This window comes from Bos javanicus, chromosome 24, assembly GCF_032452875.1.
Source record: "Bos javanicus breed banteng chromosome 24, ARS-OSU_banteng_1.0, whole genome shotgun sequence".
NCBI classification, from domain to species: Eukaryota; Metazoa; Chordata; class Mammalia; order Artiodactyla; family Bovidae; genus Bos; species Bos javanicus.
The window spans coordinates 25,584,900-25,600,749 of record NC_083891.1 but is presented as its reverse complement, the minus strand read 5'-3'; the positions used below and the strand labels follow the sequence as shown (position 1 = coordinate 25,600,749).

The 15,850-nt window shown below is 44.3% G+C and overlaps 1 protein-coding gene across 1 annotated transcript; it reads left to right on the top strand.

Moving 5' to 3' along the window:
• Window positions 1-839: 839 nt before the first annotated feature.
• TTR (transthyretin) lies at window positions 840-9,656 on the top strand. Its single transcript, XM_061399675.1, has 4 exons — window positions 840-946; window positions 2,242-2,372; window positions 5,589-5,724; window positions 9,406-9,656. Exons 1-4 carry the CDS (start codon window positions 878-880, stop codon window positions 9,511-9,513), a joined length of 444 nt encoding a protein of 147 aa, XP_061255659.1. The 5' UTR covers window positions 840-877; the 3' UTR covers window positions 9,514-9,656.
• The last annotated feature ends 6,194 nt before the right edge of the window (window positions 9,657-15,850 follow it).

Here is a 15,850-nt window from a genome sequence, read left to right as displayed (position 1 = left end):
CGAGAATCTTTTCTCAAAAGAATACAACAATTGTGGAGAAATTGCTGACTAAGCCAAACTTCCAAATGACTTTCAGTTTGGCTGAAACATGGGTTTTTAAAATGTAAGCACTGCCAAAGGTTTTTCCCTTGTCGACTCATAGACATAGCTCAAGTGTAATGATGTTTTCTGGTGCACTGTACTTAAGTCTGTGCAGCCAAATGTCATTGGGCTTCCCAGGTGGCTCAGTGGTAAAGAATCCACCTGCCAAAGAGGAGGTACGGGTTCGATCCCTAGGTGGGGAAGATCCCCTGGAGGAGGAAATGGCAACCTACTCCAGTATTCTTGCCTGGAAAATTCCATGGACAGAGGAGGCTGGTGGGCTACAGTCCATGGGGTCACAAGGAGTCAGACACAACTGAGCATAGCCAAATGTCATTCCATGTGAAATAAATCACAACTTGAATCGATCATTTAAAACAAATGATAAAATGTGCAGAAAGTGGAAAAACATGCATAGAAATGTTATGGGATAAAAAAACATTCCAAGAATGTTACTGCATCCAGCCGAGCACAGAGAAGAGTATTTTTGTTTTGTTTTGGTGGTTTTGTTTTGGTGATTTAGCTGGTCAAATGACCTGTTAAGAATATGTCCATAAAGGCTTTTTTTTTTTTAAAGGAATATTTCATAGAGCTAATGTTCTGATGCTCTAATCTCTCTAGGCAAGGTTCATATTTGTGTGGGTTACTTATTCTCCCTTTGTTGACTAAGTCAATAATCAGAATCAGCAGGTTTGGAGTCCGGTTGGCAGGGATCAGCAGCTTGGCTGGGGTGAAGTGAGTATAAAAGCCTGGAGCTGGGGGCAGTCTGCTCAGGGACCCAGCAGTTCTTGGCAGGATGGCTTCCTTCCGTCTGTTCCTCCTTTGTCTCGCTGGACTGGTGTTTGTGTCTGAGGCTGTCTCTGTGGTGAGTGTCTGACTCTCTGATGTTCTTTCATCTGTCTCCTATGGATGAAGTATAAGTGACTTCTTCCTGCTTTGCCAACCCACTTTTGTTACTGGGGCCAGGGCAGCCGGCATCTATTTTTAAATGTCATTGATCCAAACTTCAAAAAGAATGAAGTTCTGCAGATCTTACTAAACTGGGGCTCAGATCCTGGGCGCCCTCCTCTATGACTTTGCAGTGGTGCCTCAGTTCCCTCAGATGAATGGTAGAAATAAAGATCTGATATTCTGGAAGCTGTGACTACTCAATTTTCAGAAGCCTGACCTTTGATAAAGCTAATTTCCCTTTAGCTAATCAAAAAGTATGTACCGATTAATTCTTCAAAGGCTTGGTGCACAACCTTCTAGTCCAATATCTAATTCTTAAATCCCCTAGGACAGTGGACCCCAACCTTTTTGGCACCAGGAACTGGTTTCATGGAAGACAATTTTTCCACAGACTGGAAGATGGGGGTTGGGGGATGGTTGGGGGATGATTTAAGAGTATTATATTTATCGTGCACTTTATTTCTATCATTATAACATCAGCTCCACCTCAGATCATCAGGCATTAGATCCCAGAAGTTGGGGATGCTTGGCTTAGAAGAATAAAACTGTGAAAAGGATCATGAAATCATCTGGCTTTATTTTACAGCAACTAGCAAGAAGGAACTGCTGCAGCAACAGCTGAGTAAAATGTTCTCAGGAAAAGCTATTTGGTCCTGTGCTATACTTAGTCACTCAGTTGTGTCCGACTCTTTGGGACCCCATGGACCATAGCCCACCAGACTCCTCTGTCCATGGGATTCTCCTAGCAAGAATATTGGAGTGGGTTGCCATGCCCTCCTCCAGGGGATCTTCCCGACTCAGGGATCGAACCCAGGTCTCCTGTGCTGCAGGTGGCTTCTTTACCAGTTGAGCTACCAGGGAAGCTCCTATTTGGTCCTGTGGCATATTATATCTTTGCAGTAACTCCACTCAGATGAGGAGGCTTAACAAAACCATTCTTTTCAGAGGGACCATTATCTCCCTTCAAGTTCATAATACACAACCCCAGTAGAGTACAGCATGTCCGGAGGCAGAAACTATTCTTTCTTTGGAGACAATTGTGTCTGTGTTACACTGAGTAAGGGAAGTTCATTAACCGTCAACCCATCTGTCGCTGAAAATGGGATTCTTGCGTCCCTGCTGCCGTGTTCCTGGTCTTACACCACAAAGGATGCAGCCTGTGGCTCTGACCAACTTTATTGACTTGTCACTTGTCTTCTCTCCACCCAGGGCGCTGGTGAACCCAAGTGTCCTCTGATGGTCAAGGTCCTGGATGCTGTCCGGGGCAGTCCTGCTGCAAACGTGGGTGTGAAGGTGTTCAAGAAGGCTGCTGACGAGACCTGGGAGCCATTTGCTTCGGGGTGAGCTGCCTGGGGCTCCCAGACGTGGGGCTTGGTTATATCTTTTCATTCCCCCATCACTGGTTGGTATGCCTTCACATAACCACTCAAGCTGAGAGTCCTTGTCTTGCGATGTTAGCAAACATGAAGCATTTGTGTTAATATATTAATGGAAGGAAAGGAATTGAGGGACAGCATGGACTAGGCAGATGACCATAGTTTATCTGGATCACACTGTTACCTAAAGGGGGACCCCGTCTAGGGCCCGAGAGTGGGCTCTTGTCTAACCCTTGGAAATGAATTGTCAGAGGAGACACATGTGCTGATAAAGCAAAAGACTTTATTGGGAAGGGACACCCGAGTGGAGAGCAGCAGGGGGAGAGAGCCCAGGAGGACCACTCTTACTCCTGGCTCGCAGTCTCAGGGTTTACGGAGGTGGGCTTGGCTTTCTCGGTTGTCTCTGGCCAATCATTTCGCTTGTGCCCATAGATGGTCTGACTCAGGGTCCCAGCTGGTGGCAAGCACACCTCTCAGCCAAGATGGATTCCAGCCCAAGGGTTTCTGGGAGGTTGGCAGGACACATGGTCTGGCATCTCCTCCCTCCTTTTGACCCCTCCTGAATTCCCCTGGTTAGTTTTTGGCAGCAACTCCAGGTTACTTATCAGGACCTCCTATTGTGAGATGGCTCAGGCAAGAAGTTATTATTGTGCCCTGGCCAATGCAGGTGGGTTCAGCCAAAGTGTCCCTCATAACATCATTCACTAAGGAGACCAGCAAGTAGATTGAAAATGTGGGCAGAGGGAACGAGGGCCCTGAGAAGGATGCCCTCTTGCCCGGCCCAGCTGGGAGTGACCAGAACCATGAACAGCTTCCCATTCCCCCACTCCAGTTCACCACCTTCTGAAGTCACAAACCACTCAAAAAGGGTGATGAAAACTGTGAATTCCATGCCAAGAAAATGCACATATACACGCCTACAAAAATGTGTATTAAATTTCAGGAGCTCTAGGTTCCTAGATGCCTTCACATATTACTCAAGCTGACAGTCCTTGATTTGTGCTATTAGGAAAGATGTAGAATTTATGTTAATATATTAATGAAAGAAAAGGAATTGAGGGATAGCATGGACTAGGCAGCTGTCCGTAGTTTATCTGGATCATCCCGAGTCCAGGGCTGTTGTCCAGCAAAGCCTAGTGGAGCATCTGCTCTGTGAGGCTGGGTTGTCAAGCTCCATAAGAAAGGACACAGAAGAGAAAGATACACGACATCAAGCACAGACCCAGACCAGCCTTGCATTCCCCCCGACCAGGAGCCCAAATGATTTCTCCCCTTCACTGGCTGCCTTAGAACTTTCATAGAGTTTCTCCACCTCTACTAGTAACCATTCCAAAGAAAATCCATATTAGTAAATCTAAACCAACCAACTAAAAGAATGAACAATTAAGAAACCCTCAGTAGCAAGCAACACTGCTAAGTGTTTATGTCTCCCAGCAAGAGAGTGTCTGTGGGTTCTAACTGAATCCCAAGAATCACACAATGACGCTTCATCCATCATTGCATGCTAAGTGTCTGACTCTTCATGACCCTGTGGGCCATAGCCCACCAGGCTGCTCAGTCCATGGGATTCTCCAGGCAAGAATACTGGAGTGGGTTGCCATGCCCTCCTCCAGGGGATCTTCCCAACCCAGGGATCAAACCCATGTCTCTTATGTCTTCTGTATTGGCAGGCTGAAGAATGAACAACCAAGAAATCCTCAGTACCAAGCAATACTTCTAAGTGTTTATGTTTCTCAGGAAGAGATTTTCTGTGGGTTTTAGTTGAACCCCAAGAATCACATGATGACTCTTCATCCATCACTGGAAAGACCATTTCCTTTGGTGTGGTTTCAACTGAGTTTCTATTTGTTAATTCATTTATGTTTCTATAAAATGCCAAGCACACCATGGAAAGTAGTTAAGAGAATATTTTAAGCATGAGATAAAATGGATGCCATAAGCATTCAGATGTTTGTGGGAATTTTTTTTTTCTGATGACAAAAAATGGAAAAATCAATGTTTTCTTCCTAGCAAAGAAGAAAGGTGGGAGAGTAATGAACAGAGCCATTCTGTTTTAGTCTGTCCTAGTTTTTGCTGTCTAATTGAGAACGATTTCTAACACCAGCCATCAAGCAGGTTGTCATTTTAGTTGCTAAGTCAGGTCTGACTCTTTGCCACCCCCTGGACTGTGTAGCCCACCAGGCTCTTCTGTCCATGGGACTTCCAAGGAAAGAATACTGGAGTGAGTATTTTCTTTTCTAGGGGATCTTTCCAACCCAGGGGTAGAACCCATGCCTCCTGCGTTGGCAGGTAGATTCTTCACCACTGAGCCATCAAGGAAGCCTATCAAGTGGGCACTTACATGGAAATAGAAGTTGCTTAGTTTAAAAAGAAAAATGAATTGCCTAGTATTTGTTGATGGCACAGAGCTGCCAAGGAGCTTAATTATATAAACAATGAAAGAGTCAGATACAGGTTTCTCCTTGCATTGGGAGTCCCCACCATGTGTACAGATGATACCACCTCTGGAAGACACTCTCACACCACAGGGGAGAGGAGTGAGGCCCTGGGGTCAAAGGAACCACAGTCAGAGCTGCTCGCGGCCACTTCCAGGGTAGTTATGAAACTTCACCCAGACACCAACGGTTAGTTGCAAAGTCTCTTTTGAAGTGAAACCTCATAAGAGAAAAAAAATCTACAATGAGCTTTTGGAAACATTCCTGACAAGTTTTCTGTTAGTTAATTTTAGACAGTCACTAAAATTTTCCCTATCCTGACCTAATTGAGGAAAAATATATATACATATATCTTCACATGGGTTGGTAAGATCCCCTGGAGAAGGGAATGGTTACCTTCTGCAGTATTCTTGGGCTTCCCTGGTGGCTCAGATGGTCAAGAATTTGCCTGCAATGCAGGAGACTCAGGATCAATCCCTGGGTCAGGAAGATCCCCTGGAGAAGGGAATGGTTACACACTCCAGTATTCTGGCCTGGAGAATTCCATGAACAGAGGAGCCTAGTGGGCTACAATTCATGGGGTCACAAAGACTCAGACAAGACTAAGTGACTAATACACACACTCCCATACACAAACTGTTTATAGGAGTGTGTGTGCACATTTGTGTGTCTGTGTGTGGTGTCACCTTGCCATGGCATTTATTCCCTCAATGCCTAACTTAACCTGGGCTTTTGTACCTTTTAGGAAAACCAGTGAATCTGGAGAGCTCCATGGGCTCACCACAGAGGACAAATTTGTAGAGGGACTATACAAAGTGGAATTAGACACCAAATCCTACTGGAAGTCACTTGGCATCTCCCCGTTCCATGAATTTGCAGAGGTGAGTGTAAGGAGGCCAGCATTGTTTTTTATTTTTTGTCGGTTTGTTTGCAATCCCAGGAAATGCGCTGCTTGCACTTTGCACACCACAGAAAAGTCAGAAAGAAAATGTCAGTCTAGTACAGCGGCTTTCCCATTTCTCCAGAAATCCACAAAACTCTGAAAAGCAAACTTTTCCTCTGTTTGACGATAATTCATTCAGTAACAGGACCTGAACTTATGAAATGCTCCTGAGAGATTTCATTTCCTTCCCCTGAATGTGATTATTTGTCTGCTGAAAAAATACTAATAGATTGGATTATTAGGCAATGCTCCAGACCCCAACTTAGGGTGTCCCACAACAAAAATTAGATGCATCATTTTACTTCTCTAAAATCTGACAACTTTTTCATTCTAGAACTCATCTGGCTTCCAGAGGTTTGGATAATTGAATTCGGACAGTACATACAGAAACAGTAAATTCAAAATAATAATAGCCACACAACAGATGAAACTTATCAAGCATAGACTACTCCCATTTTCTATATTTAACCTACTTGATCTTTGTAAACAACGCCTTGCAGTCATTCCTATTATCCCCATTTTACGGGTGAAGAAAGTGAGGCACAGGGAAGTTAAGTAACTTGTCAAGGTCATAGGGCCAGTAACAGAAGAAACAGTAGTATTTGCCACCAGGGCCAAGGCTGGGTTTAGCCTTAGTGTGCTTCAGCTTTCTTCCTGTGAGAAAAGCTAATAATAATAATAAAGACACAATTGTAGCCCCTGGTTCACACTCTGTTCCTCTGCTGATGAGGCAGTGGGAACCTCAAAGTTATCCCTATGTCTTCCTTGTCTGTAATTCCTCAAGTCATGTAAAACAGATGGCTGCCATGGAAATAGAATCCAGACATGCTGGTCAGAGTTAAAGATCAACTAATTGCATCAAAAATAGCTCAGCATGAAAGGGAACCATTCTCTCTGGCTTAGTCATGGATGAGACTTTTCATTGACATAAAACGTTTCTTTTAGTAGACAGTGTTGCCAGGGAAACCTTAGGCCTGTTTGATTTCTGGGGCCCACAGGTCACCGAGGAAGCCCTATCTACCCAGACGCATGTCTCTGGCTACTTCTCAGCCAGGCAACAAGATGCGGAGCTCCTGTCTTGGGTGGTTTCAGGCTTTAGATGTTGCCCAGAACAAGACTTTTGCCCCTAGAGTCCTAGGCCCCACCCTGGAGCACTAGACCAACCCCCTGTAATCCTTATGCCCCCTGATCTCAGCCTGATGAGACCATCTGAGAAGACGCAGCACTGTCCTGCCCATGATCTGCTATTCCTGCCCATCAGATGTTAGCTTCCCAGCCTGCTCTTCACTCTTTCAGTATTCATTAAACAAACATTTGAAAAATGAAAACCTGCTATTGCTAAGAAGGCTGCTAGAAGCTAGAGATTCAGAAGTGAAAACACATCCCTGCCCTTGGGATGGAGGGAAAGTGACTGATGTAAGACATTGCAGGCAGGACCATGAGCCCAACTTGGAGCCTGAATGGATAACAGGGAAGGAGAGAGAGTGTGAGGAGTCATACCTAAGTCCCAGTGCCTCACTTGGGTGACTGGTGGGTGCGTGGTGGGTTCAACTATAAGTTCCTTTTCTGTCAGCTTCTTCTGAGGACCTTCCAAAACACTGCCATCCTTCAGCACTAGTCACCTCTGCCTTGGCCAACGACCCAGGCAGCCATATTAGATTTAACAAGACAAGACATTTCCGTTGGAACTATTAGTCCTCTCGACCTCATGGATTTCTGAATGCAGATCATGCCATTTACAATTTTTAGGGAGAATTAAATGAGTCTGGAAGCCAATGTCATTACAAGAGATCAGCAATACTCCTAACCTGCTCCCAGAAACGTGGCCCTTAAGGAATGCCCTTTCTCCTGCAGAGAGATTCTTTTTTTGGTTTCAGACTTTAAACTTTCTATTTTGTATTGGGGTACAGCCAATTAACAATGTTGTGATAGTTTCAGATAATAGCGAAGGGACTCAGCCACACATATACATGTATCCACTCTCCCTCAACCCCTTTCCCACCCAGGCTGGCACGTGACATTGAATAGAGTTCCATGTGCTACACAGTAGGTCCTTGTTGGTTACCCATTTTCAATACAGTAGTGTGTACACGACCTTCCCAAACTCCCTAACTATCCCTCCCCGCAAGTTTTCTAATTCTGTGGGTCTGTTTTGTACCTTAGTTCACTTGTATCATTTCTTTTTAGGTTCCACATTTAAGGGATGTCATACTATATTTCTCCTTCTTGCACAGAGACTCTTAAGTGATTCTCACCTCCTCCTGCTCTGATATTTTTGTTTTCAGTACAGTTTAATTGGATCTTTTTTTCTCCCATCCCCAAGTCATCAAGGTTTCCTTTGTCCATATTTAAAATAAAAGGTGCTTATATAGGGTGTTGGAGAAAGCGATGGCACCCCACTCCAGTACTCTTGCCTGGAAAATCCCATGGATGGAGGAGCCTGGTAGGCTGCAGTCCATGGGGTCGCTAAGAGTTGGACACGACTGAGCGACTTCACTTTCACTTTTCACTTTCATGCATTGGAGAAGGAAATGGCAACTCACTCCAGTGTTCTTGCCTGGAGAATCCCAGGGACGGGGGAGCCTGCTGGGCTGCCGTCTATGGGGTCGCACAGAGTCTGACACGACTGAAGCGACTTAGCAGCAGCAGCAGCATATAGGGTGTATTCAAAGTTCAATCCATGACCTCTGTATAAAATAAGTAAAACTAAATATCTGCTTGCTGCCCTCCATCTCCCTCCTGAACCAAGTTGTCTCAACTTGCCTCACTCTGGGCACCTAGACTATCCCAGCACTTGGAGTCTCAGCTCTATGAAATTTGCCTGAAGTATATAACTAATGGGAACCATGCTCTCATAGACAATTTGCCCAGTTCCAAAGCTTAGAAGAGCCCCAACATGTGTGCATTGCAGAATTCCAACATGATCTTCCATACTCTGCTTGCACTGTAAATAGAACCCTCCGATGCTTTGACTCCGTATTTCATTGCATGTTATATACACAAAATACACTTATTCTTTTGCATGTTAGGAGATGCAAAGGAATAGTAGGGGAAAAAAATGTCTCGGGTTTGGAGACAGGTGGCTCAACATCTAGCCTGGCTCTGTCACTTCATGAACGTGGGCCAAACACCCTAAGTTGGAGGTCTGGTTCACTCATCTGTGAAATGGGAAGAATGCTATCTTCCGGCTTCAAAATTCTAGGGTCTCTAAGTCTGCGGTGAGCTTGCAACCATCATTCTTAGGCTTTTGGGTCACTAATGGCAGTTTCTACATTCTCTCTTCCTTTTTCCAAAACCAAGAACATGAGACACAAGCAATAAGGAGTTCTGTGATTTCTCTCGGTCAGGTTAGAGCCACCTTGATTATCAGTGTGAATTTGCCCCCCTAAAGAGAGATCTAATTATATGGGTGGGGGTGGGGAGTGAAGAATCTTATTGAAAGGGCTGTGCAAGGTTCCGACAGCTTAGTTGGCCAGTATATTTGGAATTTTGCCTTTTGCACCATTTCAGAAAACAAGAAAATAAAAACAATTTCTTTGGCACTGGACTTCCCTTAGTCTCTGAATGATTTCCGGTTGGGGGCTGTGCTGGAAAGCAATCCTGTCTGTGTTCCCTGCAGGTGGTGTTCACAGCCAACGACTCTGGGCCCCGCCACTACACCATCGCCGCCCTGCTCAGCCCCTACTCCTACTCTACCACCGCCCTGGTCAGCAGTCCCAAGGCGTGAGGGTGCCTGCCTCGGCGGACCTGAAGGATGAAGGACAGGATTTGGTGTAACCGAGAGTATTCCATTTTTATTAAAGCAGTGTTTTCACTTTATAAGCTATGTTAGAAAATAGGCAGAAACAATAAAACATGCCTATTAAAGCACTTCCCATTTCATTTGTCCTTGCTTTTTTTGATTCCCTTGTCATCCTCTCTCTCAAAAAAAAAAAAAAAAAAGAATCTAAATTTGACAGAAATGCAAAGAACTAAAAGACACATCTCTAGAGGCACTCTGGGGAACTCCAAATTTCCATTGTTTTCCAAGCTAAGCACATATTCGTTCTGGTCAGCGGCTATTAAAAACACACATTCTGAAAATGAGAAAGCTATCTTTGCCTCTCACCTTCGGTGAATAGCAAAAGGCAAATTCTAAAGTCCTCTTCTTTATTCTGTGCATTTAAGTGCTTTACTGATTTCAAGAGTAGCCCAGCTCCACTGGGACAGACTAAGAGTGACTCGAGCCCTGTAATCCGACTCAGACTAGGAGATGTAATCAGTGGACCCTCGCACCCCTAATTCACCTGCTGCTGCTGCTAAGTCACTTCAGTCGTGTCCGACTCTGTGCGACAGCAGGCGACCAGTCTCCCCCGTCCCTGGGATTCTCCAGGCAAGAACACTGGAGTGGGTTGCCATTTCCTTCTCCAATGCATGAAAGTGAAAAGTGAAAGTGAAGTCGCTCAGTCATGTCCGACTCTTAGCAACCCCATGGACTGCAGCCTACCAGGCTCCTCCATCCATGGGATTTTCCAGGCAAGAGTACTGGAGTGGAGTACTAGCCATTGCTAATTCACCTAGACTAACCCAAACTTCAGGTACTGAGAGACTGCTGTATGCCAAGCATTACTTTAGATGCTGTGAACCTAAGGATAGATAGAGTGCCTGCAAATGAAGAGCTCACAGCCTTTTAAGAAGATAACTGTGTCATCATGACTTGACAAGGGCTATGGTATGGTCCAAGGCAGGCTTCCCCGATGGCTCAGTGGTAAAGAATCCACCTGCCAGTGCAGCAGACGTGTGTTCAATCCTTGGGTCAGAAGATTCCCACAGAGAAGGAAACGGCAGCCCACTCCAGTATTCTTGCCTGGAGAATCCCATGGACAGAGGAGTTTGGCAGGCTATACAGTCCACAGTGTCTCAAAGAGTTGGACACAACTGAAGCGACTTAGCACACATGCAGGATGATAACACGATTCACCAAATGGAGAGAAGACAGTGTGTCGCTGGACTTACTACTCATCTCAGCAAGAAAGAACATACAATACTCTCACTACGAAAGTATTAGATCCTACAGAAGGATTTTATGCATTGGCCGGGTGACTTGGGGGAGTCTAAGAAAGTGGAACTTCACTCTAGATTGGATGTCATCAGAAAGTGGGGGCAATTCTATGACGGTCTCTGTTTATCTGTAGGGCAGACAGACCAGTGCAGACACAAAGCTGTACTTGGAAAAGAAGACATAGTTAGTCCTTTTAGTGAGAAGGGAGGTTTGAGATCTTGTGAGTTCCACAGTGATTTTTTTTCTGGCTTTATCATGGTCTTAGACCGACACTGTCTGATGTTCCGTGAGATTGTCACACCCAACAGAGCAACAATGGCCCCAACCAGCATGTAATAACTTTGAGGCCAGTTCCCGGAGGTCAGGAGCTGCCTCCCTACCCTCTCCCTCAATGTCTATAGAGCTGCTGATCTGCAAAATATCAGCAAATAGCTGAGATGGCTTTGTTGTGAAAGGGGGAAAGAAAGAGAAATCCATGAAGTCTTGGTGCTAGTGGTAAAGAACCCACCTGCCAATGCAGAAGACTTAAGAAATGCAGGTTTGATCCCTGGGATGGGAAGATCCCCTGGAGGAGAGCATGGCAACCCACTCTAGTTTCTTGCCTGGAGAATCCCCTGGATAGAGGAGCCTGGTGGGCTACAGTCAATGAGGCTGTAAAGAGTTGGACACGACTGAAGTGACTGAGCATGCGTGTACACATGAAAACTTAGGCATCAGTGCTGGCCAGTGGCTTGAATGGACCAGCCAGTAAGTGAGCTTGGAAATAGGGGCAAAGGGCAGATTTGTAGTCAGCAATGGTGAGCTCAATTTTAGTCACACCGAGCTTGAAGTGATCAAGCCAGTTTTCAATCTCACACCTTGGAAATCAGCAGTGAGTATACACATACAGCCAGAAAACAAAACTAATATTAAAATACCTCCTGAAACATTTGGATAGCACCTGCTGAACAAGGAAATTTAGGATACTTATGCTTTATAACCCATATTTTGTTCACAAAGGTGACCCTTCTAAGAACTTTTATTTCTCACCCAAACCCTCAGTATTATAACCAATCCTTTCTTTTAAGTCTTGGTTCACAGAACACCCCACCCCCCTTAGCCCCATGACTACTACTTCCTGCCTTTCAAAATGGAAATGAGCTCAGAATCAATTCCATTTTCCTCATGCTCCATTCTCTGTGGGTTAGAACTGCCCCAGTTAATTTAAAGCCGAGGCAGATGGTAATTCATCTCTGGCAATCAAGGCAAACGCTGAGGTCTGTTCCGGAACCACTGTTGTCATCAGGGAGAGTGGGGTTATATGTAGCTGCTTAAATAAGCCCTGAGATGTGAAGCTGCTTCCGGGGCTCGGCAGTCACCCACTTTCTGCTGCTGCCATTAATGTCGCTCCTGGGGAGGCTGAAGGTTGGGAGACTGGGTCTAAGGCGGGAATGCAGTGGTGGGCTTGGGAGAGGGCACTGGATTGTTGTGTAAGTCCTGGCAGCTGCCCAGATGAAGACTTGCGCTGAGCTGAAAGCACACGACTCAACTGCCTTCCTCAGGAAAGTGTATTTGGAGAATACACAGGAGTGTATTTCCAAGCACATGGAAGACAGTTCCTAGTACATAGTCAGGGCTCGATAATTATTTGCTGAAGGAATGAACAGAAAATTAGCTCCAGGTAGGCAAATAGTTCTCCTCTGAGCCTTTACAAGTCCCTTGGGTTTTACCAGGGCATGTTCCCCTCTCACATAGACAAGTGAGAAATGGCACCATGAAATGGACCGGTTTGTTGGGAAACACTAAAAGGCTATCAGCTCCTGGGAGTAATCTCAAATATTCAGAGCCAAGTTCCGCATCCTTGGATTGACTTCAAGAACGTAAGTCACTGAGAATGTCTACTGTAAAATCAGTTGACTTAAAATGTCCCATTGGGTGCCTGGCTAGCTCAGTCAATAGAGCATGAGACTCTTACAATGTTCCACTGCCTAGGCCCAGAACCAAAAGAAAAAGGACCTTCAATCAAAACCACAACTAAAGCCCACTGGGTGGGTTTTGCCTCATTGTCTTGAAAAGGCAGAGATTCTCTGCCATTCCAGGTCTCCCCAAAGAGAAGCAGGATGGGATGGGGGGCCTGCCTGGGAGCATTGCAGAGGGTCTGAGCCCTGCAAGGAAGATGGGGCTTTGCCAGAGGCAAGAGCCTGTTTGTCTGGGCATCCTCTGTGTGGAGGCAAATACCCAGCAAATTTTGCAAATGCTCTATAATGAATTTGTTGTTGTTCAGTCGCTCTGTCATGTCTGACTTTGCGATCCCATGGACTGCAGCATGCCAGGCTTCCTTGTCCTTCACCGTTTCCTGGAGTTTGCTCAAACTTAGGTCCATTGAGTCGATGATGCCATCCAACCATCTCATCCTGTCATCCCCTTCTCCTCCTGTCTTCAATCTTTCCCAGCAACAGGGTCTTTTCCAATATGTAGGCTCTTCCCATCAAGTGGCCAAAGTATTGGAGCTTCAGCTTCAACATTGAGTCCTTCCAACGAATATTCAGGGTTGATTTCCTTTGACTGGTTTGATCTCCTTGCAGTTCAAGGGACTCTCAAGAATCTTCTCCAGCACCACAGTTTGAAAGCATCAATTCAATTCTATAACGAACATTACAGCTCTATCGCCAGCATCCGTTCCATCCATCTCTTTTCCACTGAGTAACAATGAAAATGCTCTTAGCTCCCAGAGGAGGGGAATGGAAGCTTCTCCGTCTAAGTCAACCAGTGAAATCTCACCATCTTTGCCCTGGTGTTTAGCTTAGGGGCACTTGAGGTCTAAAACGGCCCCATCAGAAGGAAACTCAGGGCTTCTCTTTCCTGATGAGATCAAACGGGATGTTTCCTGGAAGAACACAGCTCTGGGAGGTACTGGCAACCATCTTATGATCACGAAGTGAGTGATCCTCAGGAGAGAGCCAGTTCCAAAAGGTGGCAAGTCAGTCTTGATGACAAGGCAGAGCAGCTGAAGCACTGAATATTTCTCAAATTTTCAGTGGCATTAACCAATAATATCCTTATTTTTCAAGAGCATTTGATTCAGTTTCTGTAAATCAACTTTATTAAAAAACATGACTTTTTAAAATGTTTTATGCTTTTAAAAAAGTTTTTAAGGTAATTTAGAACAGCTTTCAGTTCAGTTCAGTTCAGTCGCTCAGTCGTGTCCAACTCTTTGCGACCCCATGAATTGCAGCACACCAGGCCTCCCTGTCCATCACCATCTCCCAGAGTTCACTCATGTCCATCGAATCCGTGATGCCATCCAGCCATCTCATCCTCTGTCGTCCCCTTCTCCTCCTACCCCCAATCCCTCCCAGTATCAGAATCTTTTCCAATGAGTCAACTCTTCGCATGAGGTGGCCAAAGTACTGGAGTTTCAGCTTTAGCATCATTCCTTCCAAAGAAATCCCAGGGCTGATCTCCTTCAGAATGGACTGGTTGGATCTCCTTGCAGTCCAAGGGACTCTCAAGAATCTTCTCCAACACCACAGTTCAAAAGCATCAATTCTTTGGCACTCAGCTTTCAGATTTACTAATTTAGTTATTTTGTCACTTGTGACTGAAACATCTCAGTTGATATTCACCTTCTCTTGATTAAAAAAAAGTACAAAAAAATCAGGAAGGGTTTGAAAATTGGCTTTCACATGTATATTATTAAATTGAAAGAATTTATCCTTTGTTAAGAATAAAATTGGCAGTTTTCCCAAAGATACTATAATAATGTCCAATAAACTAAAATTATAGTAAACCCTTATTAATAGAATAACCACCATAAAATGTAGCACCATAGAATGTTATTAATAGAATGAGATAAACATATTTAAAGTTGAAACCATAATGTAAATTTTCATGCTCTAATTTCCCATGAACAATTTCTGATATTTCTGTGATCTTTACAATTATAACTTTTAATTTTTGAAAAATGTATCTTATATATTACAGTTTAATTACACCCTGCTCATAATGTGATATAATTAGTCTCAACTTTTTGCACTTGTAGCTAGTGCTGTAATGAACATTTTTAGGAAGCATATAGATTTTTGCTTCTGTTGAATTAAGTGAATGACCTAACATTTCTAGAACTCAGGCTGATGCCTTGGACATCAAGCTGCCTGGAAATGAGTCTTGTCTCCACCATTACAAGCTCTTTGATTTTGGTCAGACTACATAAACTTACTTGCCTTGGTCTCATTTGTAAAATGGGAATAATCATAGCACCACCTCGAGAGTTATTTAAGACCAATTGTCATAAGACACATAAAGGGGTTTAAAGCAATGGACGTGTGTGCTAAGTCAATTCAATCGTGTCCCACTCTTTGCGACTCCATAGACTGTAGCCCACCAGGTTCCTCTGTTCACAGGATTCTCCAGGCAAGAATACTGGAGTGGGTTGCCATGCCCTCCTACAGGGAATCTACCTGACCCAGGGATCAAACCCAAGTCTCTTTACATCTTCTGCATTGGTAGGCAGGTTCTTTACCACCAGCACCACCCGGAAAGCCCAAAACATGCACCATATACATTAAGTTACCAGGGACTGTAACTACAAGTATTATTATTTGGAATACTGTTAGAATATGAACACATTTATGTCATAAGTTCTATGACACTGAAGACTTACAAGTTCTTATTAAAGTTTTTTGCCACTTTAATAGATATATCATTATATCTCACAATTGCTTCACTTTTTACTTGATTTCTAAACATTTCTCCTGTATTTATTTTCCCTGTATTGTTTATTCCCTTTACTAGACATGTTTTTCAAGTGTGTCTAACAATCTAAAATGTATGTGACTTATTAATTCACAGGGCATGTACATCAGTTTCCTCCTGATGATGTAACAAACACCACAAATTCAGTGGGTTAAAACAACCCCAAGTTATTCTCTTACACTTCTAGAGGCCAGAAGTCCAAAATCAAGGTGTTGGCAGAGGTGTGTTCCCTCTGGATACTTGGCCTCACAAAATAGTTCTCCTGGCCTTTTTAAATTTCCGGAGGCCA